The 12,418-nt window shown below is 37.6% G+C and overlaps 11 protein-coding genes across 11 annotated transcripts; 6 read left to right on the top strand and 5 right to left on the bottom strand.

Moving 5' to 3' along the window:
• Positions 1-1,150: 1,150 nt before the first annotated feature.
• Positions 1,151-1,510, top strand: EROM_041690 (hypothetical protein; the record flags this gene model as incomplete). The annotated part of the gene is made up of 1 exon (XM_009266156.1): positions 1,151-1,510. The coding sequence occupies one exon, from the start codon at positions 1,151-1,153 to the stop codon at positions 1,508-1,510; it is 360 nt and encodes a 119-aa protein (XP_009264431.1).
• Positions 1,511-1,512: 2 nt separating this feature from the next.
• Positions 1,513-1,965, top strand: EROM_041680 (hypothetical protein; the record flags this gene model as incomplete). The annotated part of the gene is made up of 1 exon (XM_009266155.1): positions 1,513-1,965. The coding sequence occupies one exon, from the start codon at positions 1,513-1,515 to the stop codon at positions 1,963-1,965; it is 453 nt and encodes a 150-aa protein (XP_009264430.1).
• A 161-nt stretch (positions 1,966-2,126) lies between these two features.
• EROM_041670 (hypothetical protein) lies at positions 2,127-2,684 on the bottom strand (the record flags this gene model as incomplete). The annotated part of the gene is made up of 1 exon (XM_009266154.1): positions 2,127-2,684. One exon carries the CDS (start codon positions 2,682-2,684, stop codon positions 2,127-2,129), a length of 558 nt encoding a protein of 185 aa, XP_009264429.1.
• Positions 2,685-4,116: 1,432 nt separating this feature from the next.
• EROM_041660 (hypothetical protein) lies at positions 4,117-5,403 on the bottom strand (the record flags this gene model as incomplete). Its single annotated transcript, XM_009266153.1, has 1 exon — positions 4,117-5,403. One exon carries the CDS (start codon positions 5,401-5,403, stop codon positions 4,117-4,119), a length of 1,287 nt encoding a protein of 428 aa, XP_009264428.1.
• A 119-nt stretch (positions 5,404-5,522) lies between these two features.
• Positions 5,523-5,717, bottom strand: EROM_041655 (hypothetical protein; the record flags this gene model as incomplete). Its single annotated transcript, XM_009266152.1, has 1 exon — positions 5,523-5,717. The coding sequence occupies one exon, from the start codon at positions 5,715-5,717 to the stop codon at positions 5,523-5,525; it is 195 nt and encodes a 64-aa protein (XP_009264427.1).
• Positions 5,718-6,105: 388 nt separating this feature from the next.
• EROM_041650 (hypothetical protein) lies at positions 6,106-6,696 on the top strand (the record flags this gene model as incomplete). Its single annotated transcript, XM_009266151.1, has 1 exon — positions 6,106-6,696. The coding sequence occupies one exon, from the start codon at positions 6,106-6,108 to the stop codon at positions 6,694-6,696; it is 591 nt and encodes a 196-aa protein (XP_009264426.1).
• A 50-nt stretch (positions 6,697-6,746) lies between these two features.
• EROM_041640 (transcription initiation factor 4F subunit-like protein) lies at positions 6,747-8,576 on the bottom strand (the record flags this gene model as incomplete). Its single annotated transcript, XM_009266150.1, has 1 exon — positions 6,747-8,576. The coding sequence occupies one exon, from the start codon at positions 8,574-8,576 to the stop codon at positions 6,747-6,749; it is 1,830 nt and encodes a 609-aa protein (XP_009264425.1).
• Positions 8,577-9,074: 498 nt separating this feature from the next.
• EROM_041630 (hypothetical protein) lies at positions 9,075-9,926 on the top strand (the record flags this gene model as incomplete). Its single annotated transcript, XM_009266149.1, has 1 exon — positions 9,075-9,926. One exon carries the CDS (start codon positions 9,075-9,077, stop codon positions 9,924-9,926), a length of 852 nt encoding a protein of 283 aa, XP_009264424.1.
• Positions 9,927-10,381: 455 nt separating this feature from the next.
• Positions 10,382-10,966, top strand: EROM_041620 (hypothetical protein; the record flags this gene model as incomplete). Its single annotated transcript, XM_009266148.1, has 1 exon — positions 10,382-10,966. One exon carries the CDS (start codon positions 10,382-10,384, stop codon positions 10,964-10,966), a length of 585 nt encoding a protein of 194 aa, XP_009264423.1.
• Positions 10,967-11,087: 121 nt separating this feature from the next.
• On the top strand, positions 11,088-11,972 carry EROM_041610 (hypothetical protein; the record flags this gene model as incomplete). Its single annotated transcript, XM_009266147.1, has 1 exon — positions 11,088-11,972. The coding sequence occupies one exon, from the start codon at positions 11,088-11,090 to the stop codon at positions 11,970-11,972; it is 885 nt and encodes a 294-aa protein (XP_009264422.1).
• Positions 11,973-12,029: 57 nt separating this feature from the next.
• On the bottom strand, positions 12,030-12,389 carry EROM_041600 (hypothetical protein; the record flags this gene model as incomplete). Its single annotated transcript, XM_009266146.1, has 1 exon — positions 12,030-12,389. One exon carries the CDS (start codon positions 12,387-12,389, stop codon positions 12,030-12,032), a length of 360 nt encoding a protein of 119 aa, XP_009264421.1.
• Between the last annotated feature and the right edge of the window lie 29 nt (positions 12,390-12,418).

Below are 12,418 nucleotides of genomic sequence, written 5' to 3'. Positions count from 1 at the left end.
TACACATACATACCCCATCTCTTCAATAAGAGGGTACAACATCTTTTTTGTGTTCCTAGACATCACCATTTCCATCTCAACCCACCACATTCTACCCGACCAAAGATGAAACATCCATAACATTACAACATTATTAATGATGTTATTGAACAATATGTAATAGTACCACTTATTATCTCTGTCTTAACTAAACCAGTTATGGATTCATACTTATAGTTACTATACATCCCTTCTCATCTCTTTCACTCTAGAGACTCTTTTGAATCATCTAAAATAGATATGGCACTGCCCTGCCAACAGCAATGAGTACAATGATCCATTCCATAACTTTCCCAGTGTTCTACCCCCCTGACTAGTAGTACTCAAAAGAATAATCTAGATGTTCAAGACAGTAAAAACACAAGACGTAGGTCTCCGACAATAATCATAGTATTTTACTATGAAGGAACAATTTGTTTCTAAGATCTTCATTGCTAGAAACTAAGAAAGTTATTGCGACTTTTTGAAATGATCAGAAAAGAAAGATTTTAGACACTTTATCATACTTTCTTAAAAATGCATTTTAAAACATCCGAAAATGAGCTCTTAAGATCGCTCTGTAGTAAACACAAACAGTTTTAAGATATGCGCTTGAAATCCAACGCTAGTTTTTTCAGAGAGGTATAATAATTCAATATTCTTTTTGCCCTTTCCTAAGATAAAATTTCTTCTGAGTTTTTAAGTTAGGGTTAGTGGAAAGAGATTGAAATCTCTAAGAAACTTTGCATTAAGTCTTTTAGATGATCTTTATCATTCTGATTACTCCTGCTTACGAAAATATTGCTACTATCTTTTAAGTCTATTGTACAATGGTGATAATATATTCGAATATATCCATAAACTATTATCAAAACCTATTTATATATTATTTCCACATTTAACCAACTTGATGGGAAAAGGTTGTGATCGTGGGTTGATATAATGCTCGATTATAGTATTATTTCAATAGTCAATCGGTACAAAAAAGTTATGAAGGCCATTATGGCATTTCAATCCTTAATATAATAATATATAACCACTTCTTCAAACTATCGACTCCTAGAAACTATCACTTAATAAATCTTTTCCTCACATCTTCTACCCCTTATTTGTAATAAATTAACTTCAATTTATGCCCCACCCCTTTTATTTCTATTATCACCGTATGAATCCAGATATTCCAGAAGCATGTACAACTGATGATTTACTGAAGAACAAGGACCGAGTAGGAATATATTGGAAAACAGTCTTATATTGCTTTTCCACACCAATATCGATTGTGCTTCCTATAGTTGTTTATCTTTTGGCGGGAAAAAAAACCATTAAGAATAATCTACTCCTTAGGCTCATCACAATTTTTTTCCCTGTTCATACTCAGCAAAGAAATACTCTGACCTATTTCTTAATTCTAGGAAATCCCAATATAGGTCTTTACTCTACTTTATTCTTAATGGCCTTTTTCTTACACTCGCTATTACTTCTGTTCTTTTAATCATGGCTATCTACGAATGGGCGAACGAAGATCCTAATATTTTTTCCATGGTGATTCCCTCCATATTGGTTTTACCTCCCTATCTGTTATCCACCTCCTGTGATCTTAAGCCTTGTAAATTCTTTTTCACGGATACTGGTATTGACATACTTCTTAGTTTATTAGTGTTATTACATATTCCATTAGGCGTGGGGCTTCTGTGTGGGGGGACTAAGTATCAACTCTACTTTGCAATTACCTCTTTTTTCGCTACTCTTGCTAAGTCACTCAAAGAAGTATGTCTCCCATCTAGAAAGTATGAGGATTCTACTAGAAAATGGAGGTTGGCTATCCTTATTTTCATACTACTTTCTGCTGCAATTATCTGTGGAATTACAATATTTGTATTTTTAGAAACCTTTAAGAATTATTCTACAAGTATAAAGAAAACATCTGGCAATCTGAGAAACCTTTAGTAAACAATATTATTAATTTTGATCCCCTCGCGACTTCTGATTGTAATTTATCTCAATGGTTGAATTACACAATTTAAAGAAAATATGGTATTGTTAACAAACAAAGTGTCGGTATAAATGGCTCAGGACAATGATAATTTTTCTATTAATTCGCACAGCAACTATTCTCGTCCTTTTCCTTCATCTAAATACATCTTCTTATTTACCAAATAAGAAATATTCTCCAGTTTGGTTCTTATTCCTGCCCTAGACACCATTTCCTTGTAGTATGCTACATCCTTTTCTACCTCTTCATTTTGGATGTCCAAAAACACGACAAGCTCCTTGAGTTCCCTTTCTATTTCATCCTCAACAGAGCATATACCTGTCAAATACTTATTGATATCAAAGTCCATTTTTGGGAAGGAGATATCTTTCGGGATCTTTTCTTTACAGACGTCCGCTTTGTATATCAGTTCCTTCAGTGATGTTAATGTTTTCTGAACTCTCAGGGAGGCTTCTTCAAATGACTCTAATGTTGCATCAAAAATCATCAGGGCGTACCATCTGTTCTCTATGTATATTGCCAAAAAAAAACAATAAAATTTGTATATTTCTATGTAAAAAGGTACAAAACCCTTTAGAAATAGATAAGAAAAGGAATCAATTTTTATGCAATAATTCCCAACATATAGCAGAATAAATGATTTATTGAATTTCCTATGTATATGGTCTACCATTAGGTATCCTGTTTAAAGATAAGAATATTTTATGTATCTCTACAAACACTCCCTTGCATTGGTCTTTATTGTAAGGAGGCTCTCCCTTATGTTGTTGATGTCCTTAGGGTCAACGGCTCTTCTCTTTATCCCATCTAGCACTCCTTCAAGTGATTTCAATAGTAATTCAATACTTTCTATTGATTTCTTGTATTTTTCTGAGTCCATGAAAAAGTAGTGGGTACTTGGATTAACAAACTTAAAAGAAATTAATAAAATTCTCTTTTATTATGATCATGCAGGAACTCTTAATGGATTTGAGAAGCTCTTCTGAATGAGCTCAAGGTCTGCCTCATCTACCTCCTTCTTCTCATCAACAACCATCTTTGGGCTGTAGTAGTTCCTTATCTTTTCAAGGGTCCCAATACTGCTGACATCCTTTCTGTGCTGGTTAGGATATATGCTGGAGAATATTCTGGCAAACAGGTTGGCTGTGTAGTCCATTCGTGCCTCCCGGAACTCGTTGTCATCAGAAGAAGACTCGCTCCTCAGCTCCGCAAGCTTTTGGGACTTGAACTCAATTCCTGCAGTCAAGAAATTGAACAGATAGTATGCTCTTGAGTAAGCAAACGTTTCATACGGTGTTGCAGACACCTTGCCGTTGTTGATAAAGAACTTGTTGATGTCAGAATCAGATATCTTCTCAGAAAGTAGAACATCTCCATCTCCAGCACTCTCATCAAGCGCCTCAAGCGCATCTCTGATATTCTTCATCAGGTCGTCTCCAATCTTTTCTCCATCAAACAAATATCCCTTTCTCTTCTCCTCGTCGCTGGACATAATACTCGATATGGTCTTGATAAGTATGTTGCTTACAGTGAACCATGGATTCCCCTCGGAGTTGTTGTTTGGAAACAATATCTTCTGCATCTCACTGATGGACTTCCCACGGTAGTCTGCAAAAAACATTCCTCCTCCCTCCTTCTTCTTCTTCATTCGCTCCATCAGATCAGAGTGGCTCAGATTCATGTCCTCTTCCAGGCCCTCCGTCTCAACAATAAACCTCTCCCGGATCTTCAGAAAGTCTTCGTATCCAGGGAAGTTCAGCGTGAACTGATGCTCATGCCCACGGGGAAARTGCTCTGGTCKGTCAAATCGTATCAGATACGGCCCAGACTCATCCTGCGAAATCCTATAAAACCTCTTCCTGTCCTCAGTGTCCGGGTGCTCGTTCTTCTTGATGAGYTTGTATCTTCCATGCGTCATCAGCTTGTCTGCAAAGTTCACTCTCCAAGCATAGAAGTAGCTCCCATAATACTGAGGATCCAAGTACTTGATCCCAAAGATAAATAGAAGCACATAGTACGCAACAACCATCCCRACAAGTCCTAGGAACCCCAACTTCATCGTCTTGAAGGTTTTCTTCGATCCACCGCCGGTTTCTGTCCTCATCTTACCCCCTTGCCAAAAGAATATATTTATAACAAAATTTTATTAGTTCTTCATCATCCCTACACATGTAAACAACTCTATAACACCAATAACCCTGTAAAGGTTGTTGTTGGCTTGGGCTACAACATCCATTGCATTCTTTTCTTAATGGATTTGAGAAGCTCTTCTGAATGAGCTCAAGGTCTGCCTCATCTACCTCCTTCTTCTCATCAACAACCATCTTTGGGCTGTAGTAGTTCCTTATCTTTTCAAGGGTCCCAATACTGCTGACATCCTTTCTGTGCTGGTTAGGATATATGCTGGAGAATATTCTGGCAAACAGGTTGGCTGTGTAGTCCATTCGTGCCTCCCGGAACTCGTTGTCATCAGAAGAAGACTCGCTCCTCAGCTCCGCAAGCTTTTGGGACTTGAACTCAATTCCTGCAGTCAAGAAATTGAACAGATAGTATGCTCTTGAGTAAGCAAACGTTTCATACGGTGTTGCAGACACCTTGCCGTTGTTGATAAAGAACTTGTTGATGTCAGAATCAGATATCTTCTCAGAAAGTAGAACATCTCCATCTCCAGCACTCTCATCAAGCGCCTCAAGCGCATCTCTGATATTCTTCATCAGGTCGTCTCCAATCTTTTCTCCATCAAACAAATATCCCTTTCTCTTCTCCTCGTCGCTGGACATAATACTCGATATGGTCTTGATAAGTATGTTGCTTACAGTGAACCATGGATTCCCCTCGGAGTTGTTGTTTGGAAACAATATCTTCTGCATCTCACTGATGGACTTCCCACGGTAGTCTGCAAAAAACATTCCTCCTCCCTCCTTCTTCTTCTTCATTCGCTCCATCAGATCAGAGTGGCTCAGATTCATGTCCTCTTCCAGGCCCTCCGTCTCAACAATAAACCTCTCCCGGATCTTCAGAAAGTCTTCGTATCCAGGGAAGTTCAGCGTGAACTGATGCTCATGCCCACGGGGAAARTGCTCTGGTCKGTCAAATCGTATCAGATACGGCCCAGACTCATCCTGCGAAATCCTATAAAACCTCTTCCTGTCCTCAGTGTCCGGGTGCTCGTTCTTCTTGATGAGYTTGTATCTTCCATGCGTCATCAGCTTGTCTGCAAAGTTCACTCTCCAAGCATAGAAGTAGCTCCCATAATACTGAGGATCCAAGTACTTGATCCCAAAGATAAATAGAAGCACATAGTACGCAACAACCATCCCRACAAGTCCTAGGAACCCCAACTTCATCGTCTTGAAGGTTTTCTTCGATCCACCGCCGGTTTCTGTCCTCATCTTACCCCCTTGCCAAAAGAATATATTTATAACAAAATTTTATTAGTTCTTCATCATCCCTACACATGTAAACAACTCTATAACACCAATAACCCTGTAAAGGTTGTTGTTGGCTTGGGCTACAACATCCATTGCATTCTTTCAGTGTACTCGCCATGTATTTCTGATTCAAGTACTTCTCTTCTTCCAAGCTCTCTTCTTGTATCTTCTTGAATCTTACTTTTTTCTATAGCCTTTTCGGCCTCCCTGACCCTTATCTGTGTCTCGTATCTGCTCGGATGCCATTTCTTCTTACAGTTTATATTTGCTGGCATAAGAGGAATAAGGGTGAGTCTGTCATCTCTTAAATATTTATTCTTTTCCTATGCTTAAACAAGCACATTGGACAGAATTGTAGGAGTCAATGATGTAGAATGAAGTCTCCTTACCCCATTAGGCAGATTCATTGGTTGAATCTCCTTAAAATAATGTAGAAATCTTGTGATTTCCAAGGAGGCATGGCTTCATTTGAAAAAGCATCGCGAAGAATTATCAAGTTTATGATATTAGTGTTATTTAGCTACATAGTGCTGTCCATAAACTAGGTTTGTCTTCAGGTCTGATATAAGTAAGCTCACTTGCCAATGAAATCTTGACGGGTTTTGAGTTTTGTTTGTTGAAGCCGAACATTTGGGTAGACCTTGTTCTGCCCCGGGAAGAGGTATGGCAGAGCAAGGTCTAGATCGCTCGAGAGAGGATATTGAGTCTTTGGCCAGGAGGATAATAGCTGATCACATGAGATTTGTTTGTGCAGATAAGGCACTGATACTATGGAATAGAAGGTATCGAAAGGATAATGATGATCCAGAAAACGATAAAGAGCTCTATTCATCAATCTCTACAAGAAAAAGGATTTTATCTCTCATAGAGAAGAAGTGTACAAATGATGCTTTTAAAATATGCGAAGACTTAAAACTATTTGACCTAGGAATTGAGAATGAAGCTTCGGTAAAAGAGACTTTGTCAAAGCTAGTTTTTGTTGATTTTCTACGAGCAAGAAAACATATAGAAGCTATAGAATTTGCAAGGACATTTATAAATGATGAAAATGAAAATGACAAGCTATTTACTCTGATAGGATACGAAGATATAAATGACGCCAGATTTCTTGAAATTGCTGATTCTATCAAAAGAGAAAAGGTTGTGGAAATCCTAAACAAGCATTTGTTCGGGAAGGAAGTTGGAAGGCAGCTTTCCTTGCTATCCCTAGCTTTAAACCATTACAACTCAATTCTGAAATACCAAAGAAAGTAGTATGGGTGTTAAAAGCAAGATACTCCCGAAATTAAATGAAATACCATGTTTTATTTCATAATAAGATTCTCTATCGTTTCACTTGGGAAGATAGTAAGTGCCTTTTCTCGATCCCTGTCTGATTTGTACCACTTAAGGATTAGATCCCCAATTCTTGTATCATAGTCCTCATTTTTGAGCTCTTCAAACAACTCTTGGGATATTATCTTGGATACTCTCAGCTTTGTTATAAGCTCTGCATACTTCTTAGGAGATATAGGGAAGTCAATTTTCAATATCTCTAATTCGTTTTTAAGGCTTATAAGTGTTTCTTTCAACTGATCTTCGGTGACATTTGCTGCACTCCTAAACGAAATGAAAAAATCAAAAAACAGATCTGAGATCTTGTGGTTTGATATCGCTTCTTGGAAATATGATAAATAGAATGGGACAGCACCAAATTTCGTTTCTCCAACCCGCAAATTGTCCGAAAGAACCTTCTTGTCATCATCTTCATATGCTATAGATAATTCTTCTGACAACGATGACAAAAATGTAAGCACATTTTCCTTGTGTGATTCTTCAGGATTCTGTGGATTTCCATAGTCGTCTTCAACTTCCAAGCAAGAAAAAACGTTTCGAGCCTTCATTTCTTTTGGCTTCCAAGAGTTTTTCTTTTCAAGAAGATTTTCTATCATGTATCTGATTCTGTTCGCATAGTTGTCTTTCTTTTGCACAAGTCTAGAGCATATCATCGATATGATGTGTTCTTTTCCACTGACAACTAACTTTTCACCTATGTTTTCAATTAGATAGCATAACACCTCGATGCTCTCTGAATCAGAGGACCTCATTAATGTGTTTATACAAGCATTCATATGCACATAACTTATTACATTTAAAGAATATAGTGACGATAGAAAATCAACTGTCCCAAGTGTTCTTCTTTTCTTTATGTATCTTTCTGTCTCTGCTTCTTCAAGTTTTTCTTCATAAGCCATTCTTTCTTTAAACGTCATCTCCTTTTTCCTTTCATACTCATCTCCCCATTTCTCCTTGTTCTCGAATGTCTTTAGTGTTAAGGTAAGAAGTGTCCCAAAGAATACAGTCTGGTTTATATCTCTAGTCTTTTCTTCTTCAGACTGCCACACCTTCTTTAGGTCAAGAACAACCAATGCATAATACTTTACAAATGTAGGTTCGGAAATTGCCTTATCAAACAGGATATTTGCTATCTCCTTCATCTCCTCAATGGTTCCAACCCGAATGCCCTTAAGATTCTTTATGACAAAACCTACATTTTTAGCTGTGAGCCTGTTGAATTCCAGCCTTGCCTGCTCAATGCATGTGTCCTTTCTGCTGCTATCCGGCCTGTACACTCCCTTGACTTCCTTCTTAATTTTAAGCTTTAGTTCGAGAGGAATAGGCTGCCGTTCCTTTATACTAAAAATTTCACTAACTTTATAGCACGGACCTCTATTCTCAGCAACCTTTTCCGGGGAAAATTTCTTCAAAAGGTTGTCCAACATCAATGCTCTGCTCTCAAGACTAGGAACTGCTTGCTTTTGGATAGGTCTTTCATCCTTATATTCTGCCTTAGTCTCCTTATGAACATCAACTGTATCTTCTTTCAAAGAGATGTTTTTATCCCCCTCTTCTGTATCTATTGAGCTTTCGGTTAGTACCTCGCTATCTGTAGAATCTATTAAATCCTCTTCTCTTATAGGTGTTCCATCGGGTCTTGTAAACCTTACCACAGACTTGGACTCGACTTTTGAGGGCGACTCAAAGTTTATTTCAATTGGCGGAGCGCTCTTTACCCTAGGCCCATAGGGCAAAGACTCCTCTCTTCTAAACACAAAAAGCGGCTTCTTTGGTCTGTGAATGATCTTTTTTATCATAAGGGCATATGCAGGTGTATTTTTGAATCTCGCAGAGAAGGCTTAACTATATTATCAGACTCTGAAACATTCTATTTTGGTACGAGTGTAGGATTAAATTACCGTCTGCACATGATGGATATCAAATACAATAGGCCTTGAGATCGTATGTGCAGGAAATTCAGAGGAGATAAATTTTTAAATACTACACCCGTTAATGGTAGAGATGAAACACTCTGTAGCAGAAAATGCTCTCCAAAGACTCAATAAAGAAAGAAAGGCCTACGAGGATGAGCTGGCTATTTTGAGAGGAAAACTTGCAGCCATGAGCGGGGATGACGACAAATATAAAAGAAAATTGATCGAAGACCAGATAAAGGAGACCTGTGAAGTACTGGAAGTGGTAGAGAAGCAGGTGTTGAAGTTTTCATACTCACAAGGGGAGAAATAAATCTTCAAAACTCTAGAGCCCTGTAATGTCATACTCAGACATCCTGAGTCTTTTTCCACAACTCAAACATGTTTTACCTTCAATTCAACATCATAATCATTCCAAAAATGGGGTACATGATTAGAACTGCCCTATTCAGCAGTGATATTTTGCACATAGAATTCATAGAATGCGATTTGTTTATGTGTGTCGGAAGCACTCTTTACATATTGAACATGAAAGGATTAATAAGAGAAGATGTAAGTCTCCCCTCAAATGAGGTGAGGGAGATATTTAAGTTCAAGGATGTTGTGTTTCTTCAAATTGAGAAGCATGGATATTATTACTTCAAGATAGATAGTCCTATGCTTACAAAGGCTAGATGGGGGATAGAAAAGATGCATGTCAACAGCAATGCAATTTTTTCCCATGGATGTGTTATATTCTTTCTCGATTCCTCGACACTTCAGCCTAATCATATCGTAACTATGCCCAGTAAAATAATAGACTTTGCTGAAGTTGGATCAGACATATATGTTCTAGTTGAGACACATTTATGCATGATTCAGAATTGGAAGCTGAACAGAGAGAATGTGCTGATAAAGTCTATTGAATTTCTAAGCCATTTGAAGTTTGTTTCTGTAGTTTCTAATGGGCTTGACCTTCTGGTTCTCGAGAACAGCTACGAGATGGTTGTTTATGGAAAAGAGGTACTCAGACCGATAAAGAAAAAAAGCAACTACCAAGGATTCAAAGTCTTTGGAACTCTATTTATACTTCTACTATCGGACAGCGTGGAGTTATATTGCTCTGTCACCCATAAGATGCTTACAAAGCTGTGTTTTACACCCAAAGCAATCGCCTATGATTCCTATAGAAGAAGACTATGGTTACACTCTGACTTTCTGTATGAAATAGATGTTTCAAAAATCACTATATGAGAAGATCATAAAGTGAATATTTACCTCATCATATTACACCAAATAATGTTTATTTAAGGTAAAGTTTTGTGAAATAATTAATACTATCTCCCGATCGGAGATATCAAAGGAATATTGATTGATATGTTTAATGTTAATTTCCCATCAGGTATCAATGACTTGAGCTCATAAAGCCCTCTGTCCTATGTATGATTTGCAAAAGACAAATAAGTAAAATTTATTCTTCTCCGTCCCTGTTTATTTCCCCTATTTAACAAAAGGAGGTTATGGAAAGTACAAGGAATTCTCATCATTTTTAAAGTGTGTTACATTGAAGAACAATCTCTTTGTGAGCTTTTTTATAAAGATTTGGCGTCACCTATATCTTAATTAATTATAAACATTGATTTGCTCTATTATTTAGTAATTTAAAGGAGAACCTTTTCCTATAAAAAGAAGCGCTTAGGAGTAAGAGCATGGGGTTATGCCTAGAGAAAATAGAGAAGTCTATCTCCTACATGGATGATACTTATGATGCAAACTTTGGGGAGTGGATAAGAAACGAAGACAATGCACGTATAGTTGCATACAATATGAAGAAGTATGTTGATAACTACAAGACATCAGACTTCATAATTGTTGTGAAGTGGATTGTCAAGGATTGGACATTGAAGTCTATAATAATCTTCTCCAAGAAGATGCTAGTCGAAGATATCAAGGTTCTAAGCTTTAGGAAATCCGAAGAAGACAAAGACAGGTACAACAAAAGAATCAAGATAATCTCTGGGCTTATTTTTACATGGAATCCCGTATTTATCACGGAGTTCATAGTTTCAATAACACGATCGTTTGGGACCAATGAGAAGTGCAAACTACTGATAAACTTATTAGAGGTTTTTGAGGCTCGAAAGCTCTCAGAGATCCTATCCCAGTTGGAGGCGAAGATCGAGCAGAAAACTTGGAACGAACTCTTCAAAACTTTCAATGACGAGGCATCTAAGAAATCCAGGCCAAGAAGTAAAAGAACTGCTAGTATACTGCGGGCATATAACTTATCTTAATCGAAATCAGAACAGTATTGTATTTTAAAATTAAATTTCACAACATTATGCTCTGGCTTTACTCAAGTTCTAAGACTCTCGGCCGTTTTTAGTCTCCTTTTTCTATCCCTCTTTGTGTGTAATGATTCTTACCGACGAAGCATTTTCCGAGTTTAAGCGCTCAAAGCCTTTAGGATTGAGCATTTCTCCAGAAGAGGTAGAGTATTCAACAGACGGACTTGTGCTAAGTAGTACACAAGGCAATGTATTGAGACTATACTCATCGATATCAGGGAATATTCAGAATATTATTCATGTTCCAAGCATACAAAAGTACAAATTCATGTATCCTAATGCAATCATTCATTCTGCATCCAACTCACTACACCTTTTATCTGTTTTTGACAATAGGTATGTCTCCACCTTTTCTGGCCATAAGAGCCAAATAAATGCACTTTCTGTATGTCCAGGGGAAGATACAGTTCTATCCTCATCCTACGACTCCACCAACTACTGGGATACAAGAAAGAAAAACCCTGTATATAGAATTAATGCACCCAACTCCATAAGCTGCCTGTCGTTGTCAAATGATTATGCAATACTAATCAATGGCACCCTACTCAAGATTTATGATAAAAGAAACACAAAAGGGCCAAAAAGTACTTCGTCACTTCCAGAAAAAAGATACAAAGAAATATACTACTCTCCGGACGGAAGTTTTATAATAGCATCTGAAGAAAAAAGTCATCTCTTTCTCAGCTCAGATGGTACAATAAGGAATTCAATAAATTTGGAAAGAGGAGGAAGCGGATGCATCACCCCAGACTCAAAATTCTTTCTTTGCTGTGAAAGTAGTTCAATACTTGTCTATCATCTTAGAACTAAGAGAAAGATACATGCATTTAAGACACCTGGATTTGATAACATGAAAGCCCGCTTCAACCCATGCTATGCCCAATTCGTTTCATCGTCTAATCTTCTGAACATTTGGGCTATCAAAGAACATCCAGAGCAGTCTTCAGCCTGATCCACCCGTTAATCCAGGAGCTTTTAAAAGGATTTAATTAGTCAATAAAGAAGAGCCTTAAGACTTCTCCCTCTCCTCGGCTGCGCCATCCCCAGAGGCTTCTACATTGCTATTCACCACATTTGATGGCTCCCGATATATGCCCTTGTCAATGTTCTGTGCCTTTCCAGTAACAATAAACCCAACAACACCATTTTTCTTGTTTAAAATAACTTTGGAATCGTCTAGTCTATAGATTTGTAGTCTTTCCTTAGTATTAATACTGCAATAAGATATCTGAGACTTATGGACCAACCTTCCAAGGGATTTGATTGCCTCCTTCAATCTCACCTTTCCATCCCCAGCCCCCTTATTAAGATTATTCTTAACATATCTTCTTCCTCCAATAGTAACAACCGTCGGAAGTTTCCTCTCCATTTTGGGGCTCCTTCAAGGACAGAATTAAC

Source organism: Encephalitozoon romaleae, chromosome IV, assembly GCF_000280035.1.
Source record: "Encephalitozoon romaleae SJ-2008 chromosome IV, complete sequence".
In the NCBI taxonomy this organism is placed as follows: Eukaryota; Fungi; Microsporidia; family Unikaryonidae; genus Encephalitozoon; species Encephalitozoon romaleae.
Note: the sequence above shows the minus strand (reverse complement) of the source record. Positions and strands in the feature narration are given on the sequence as shown.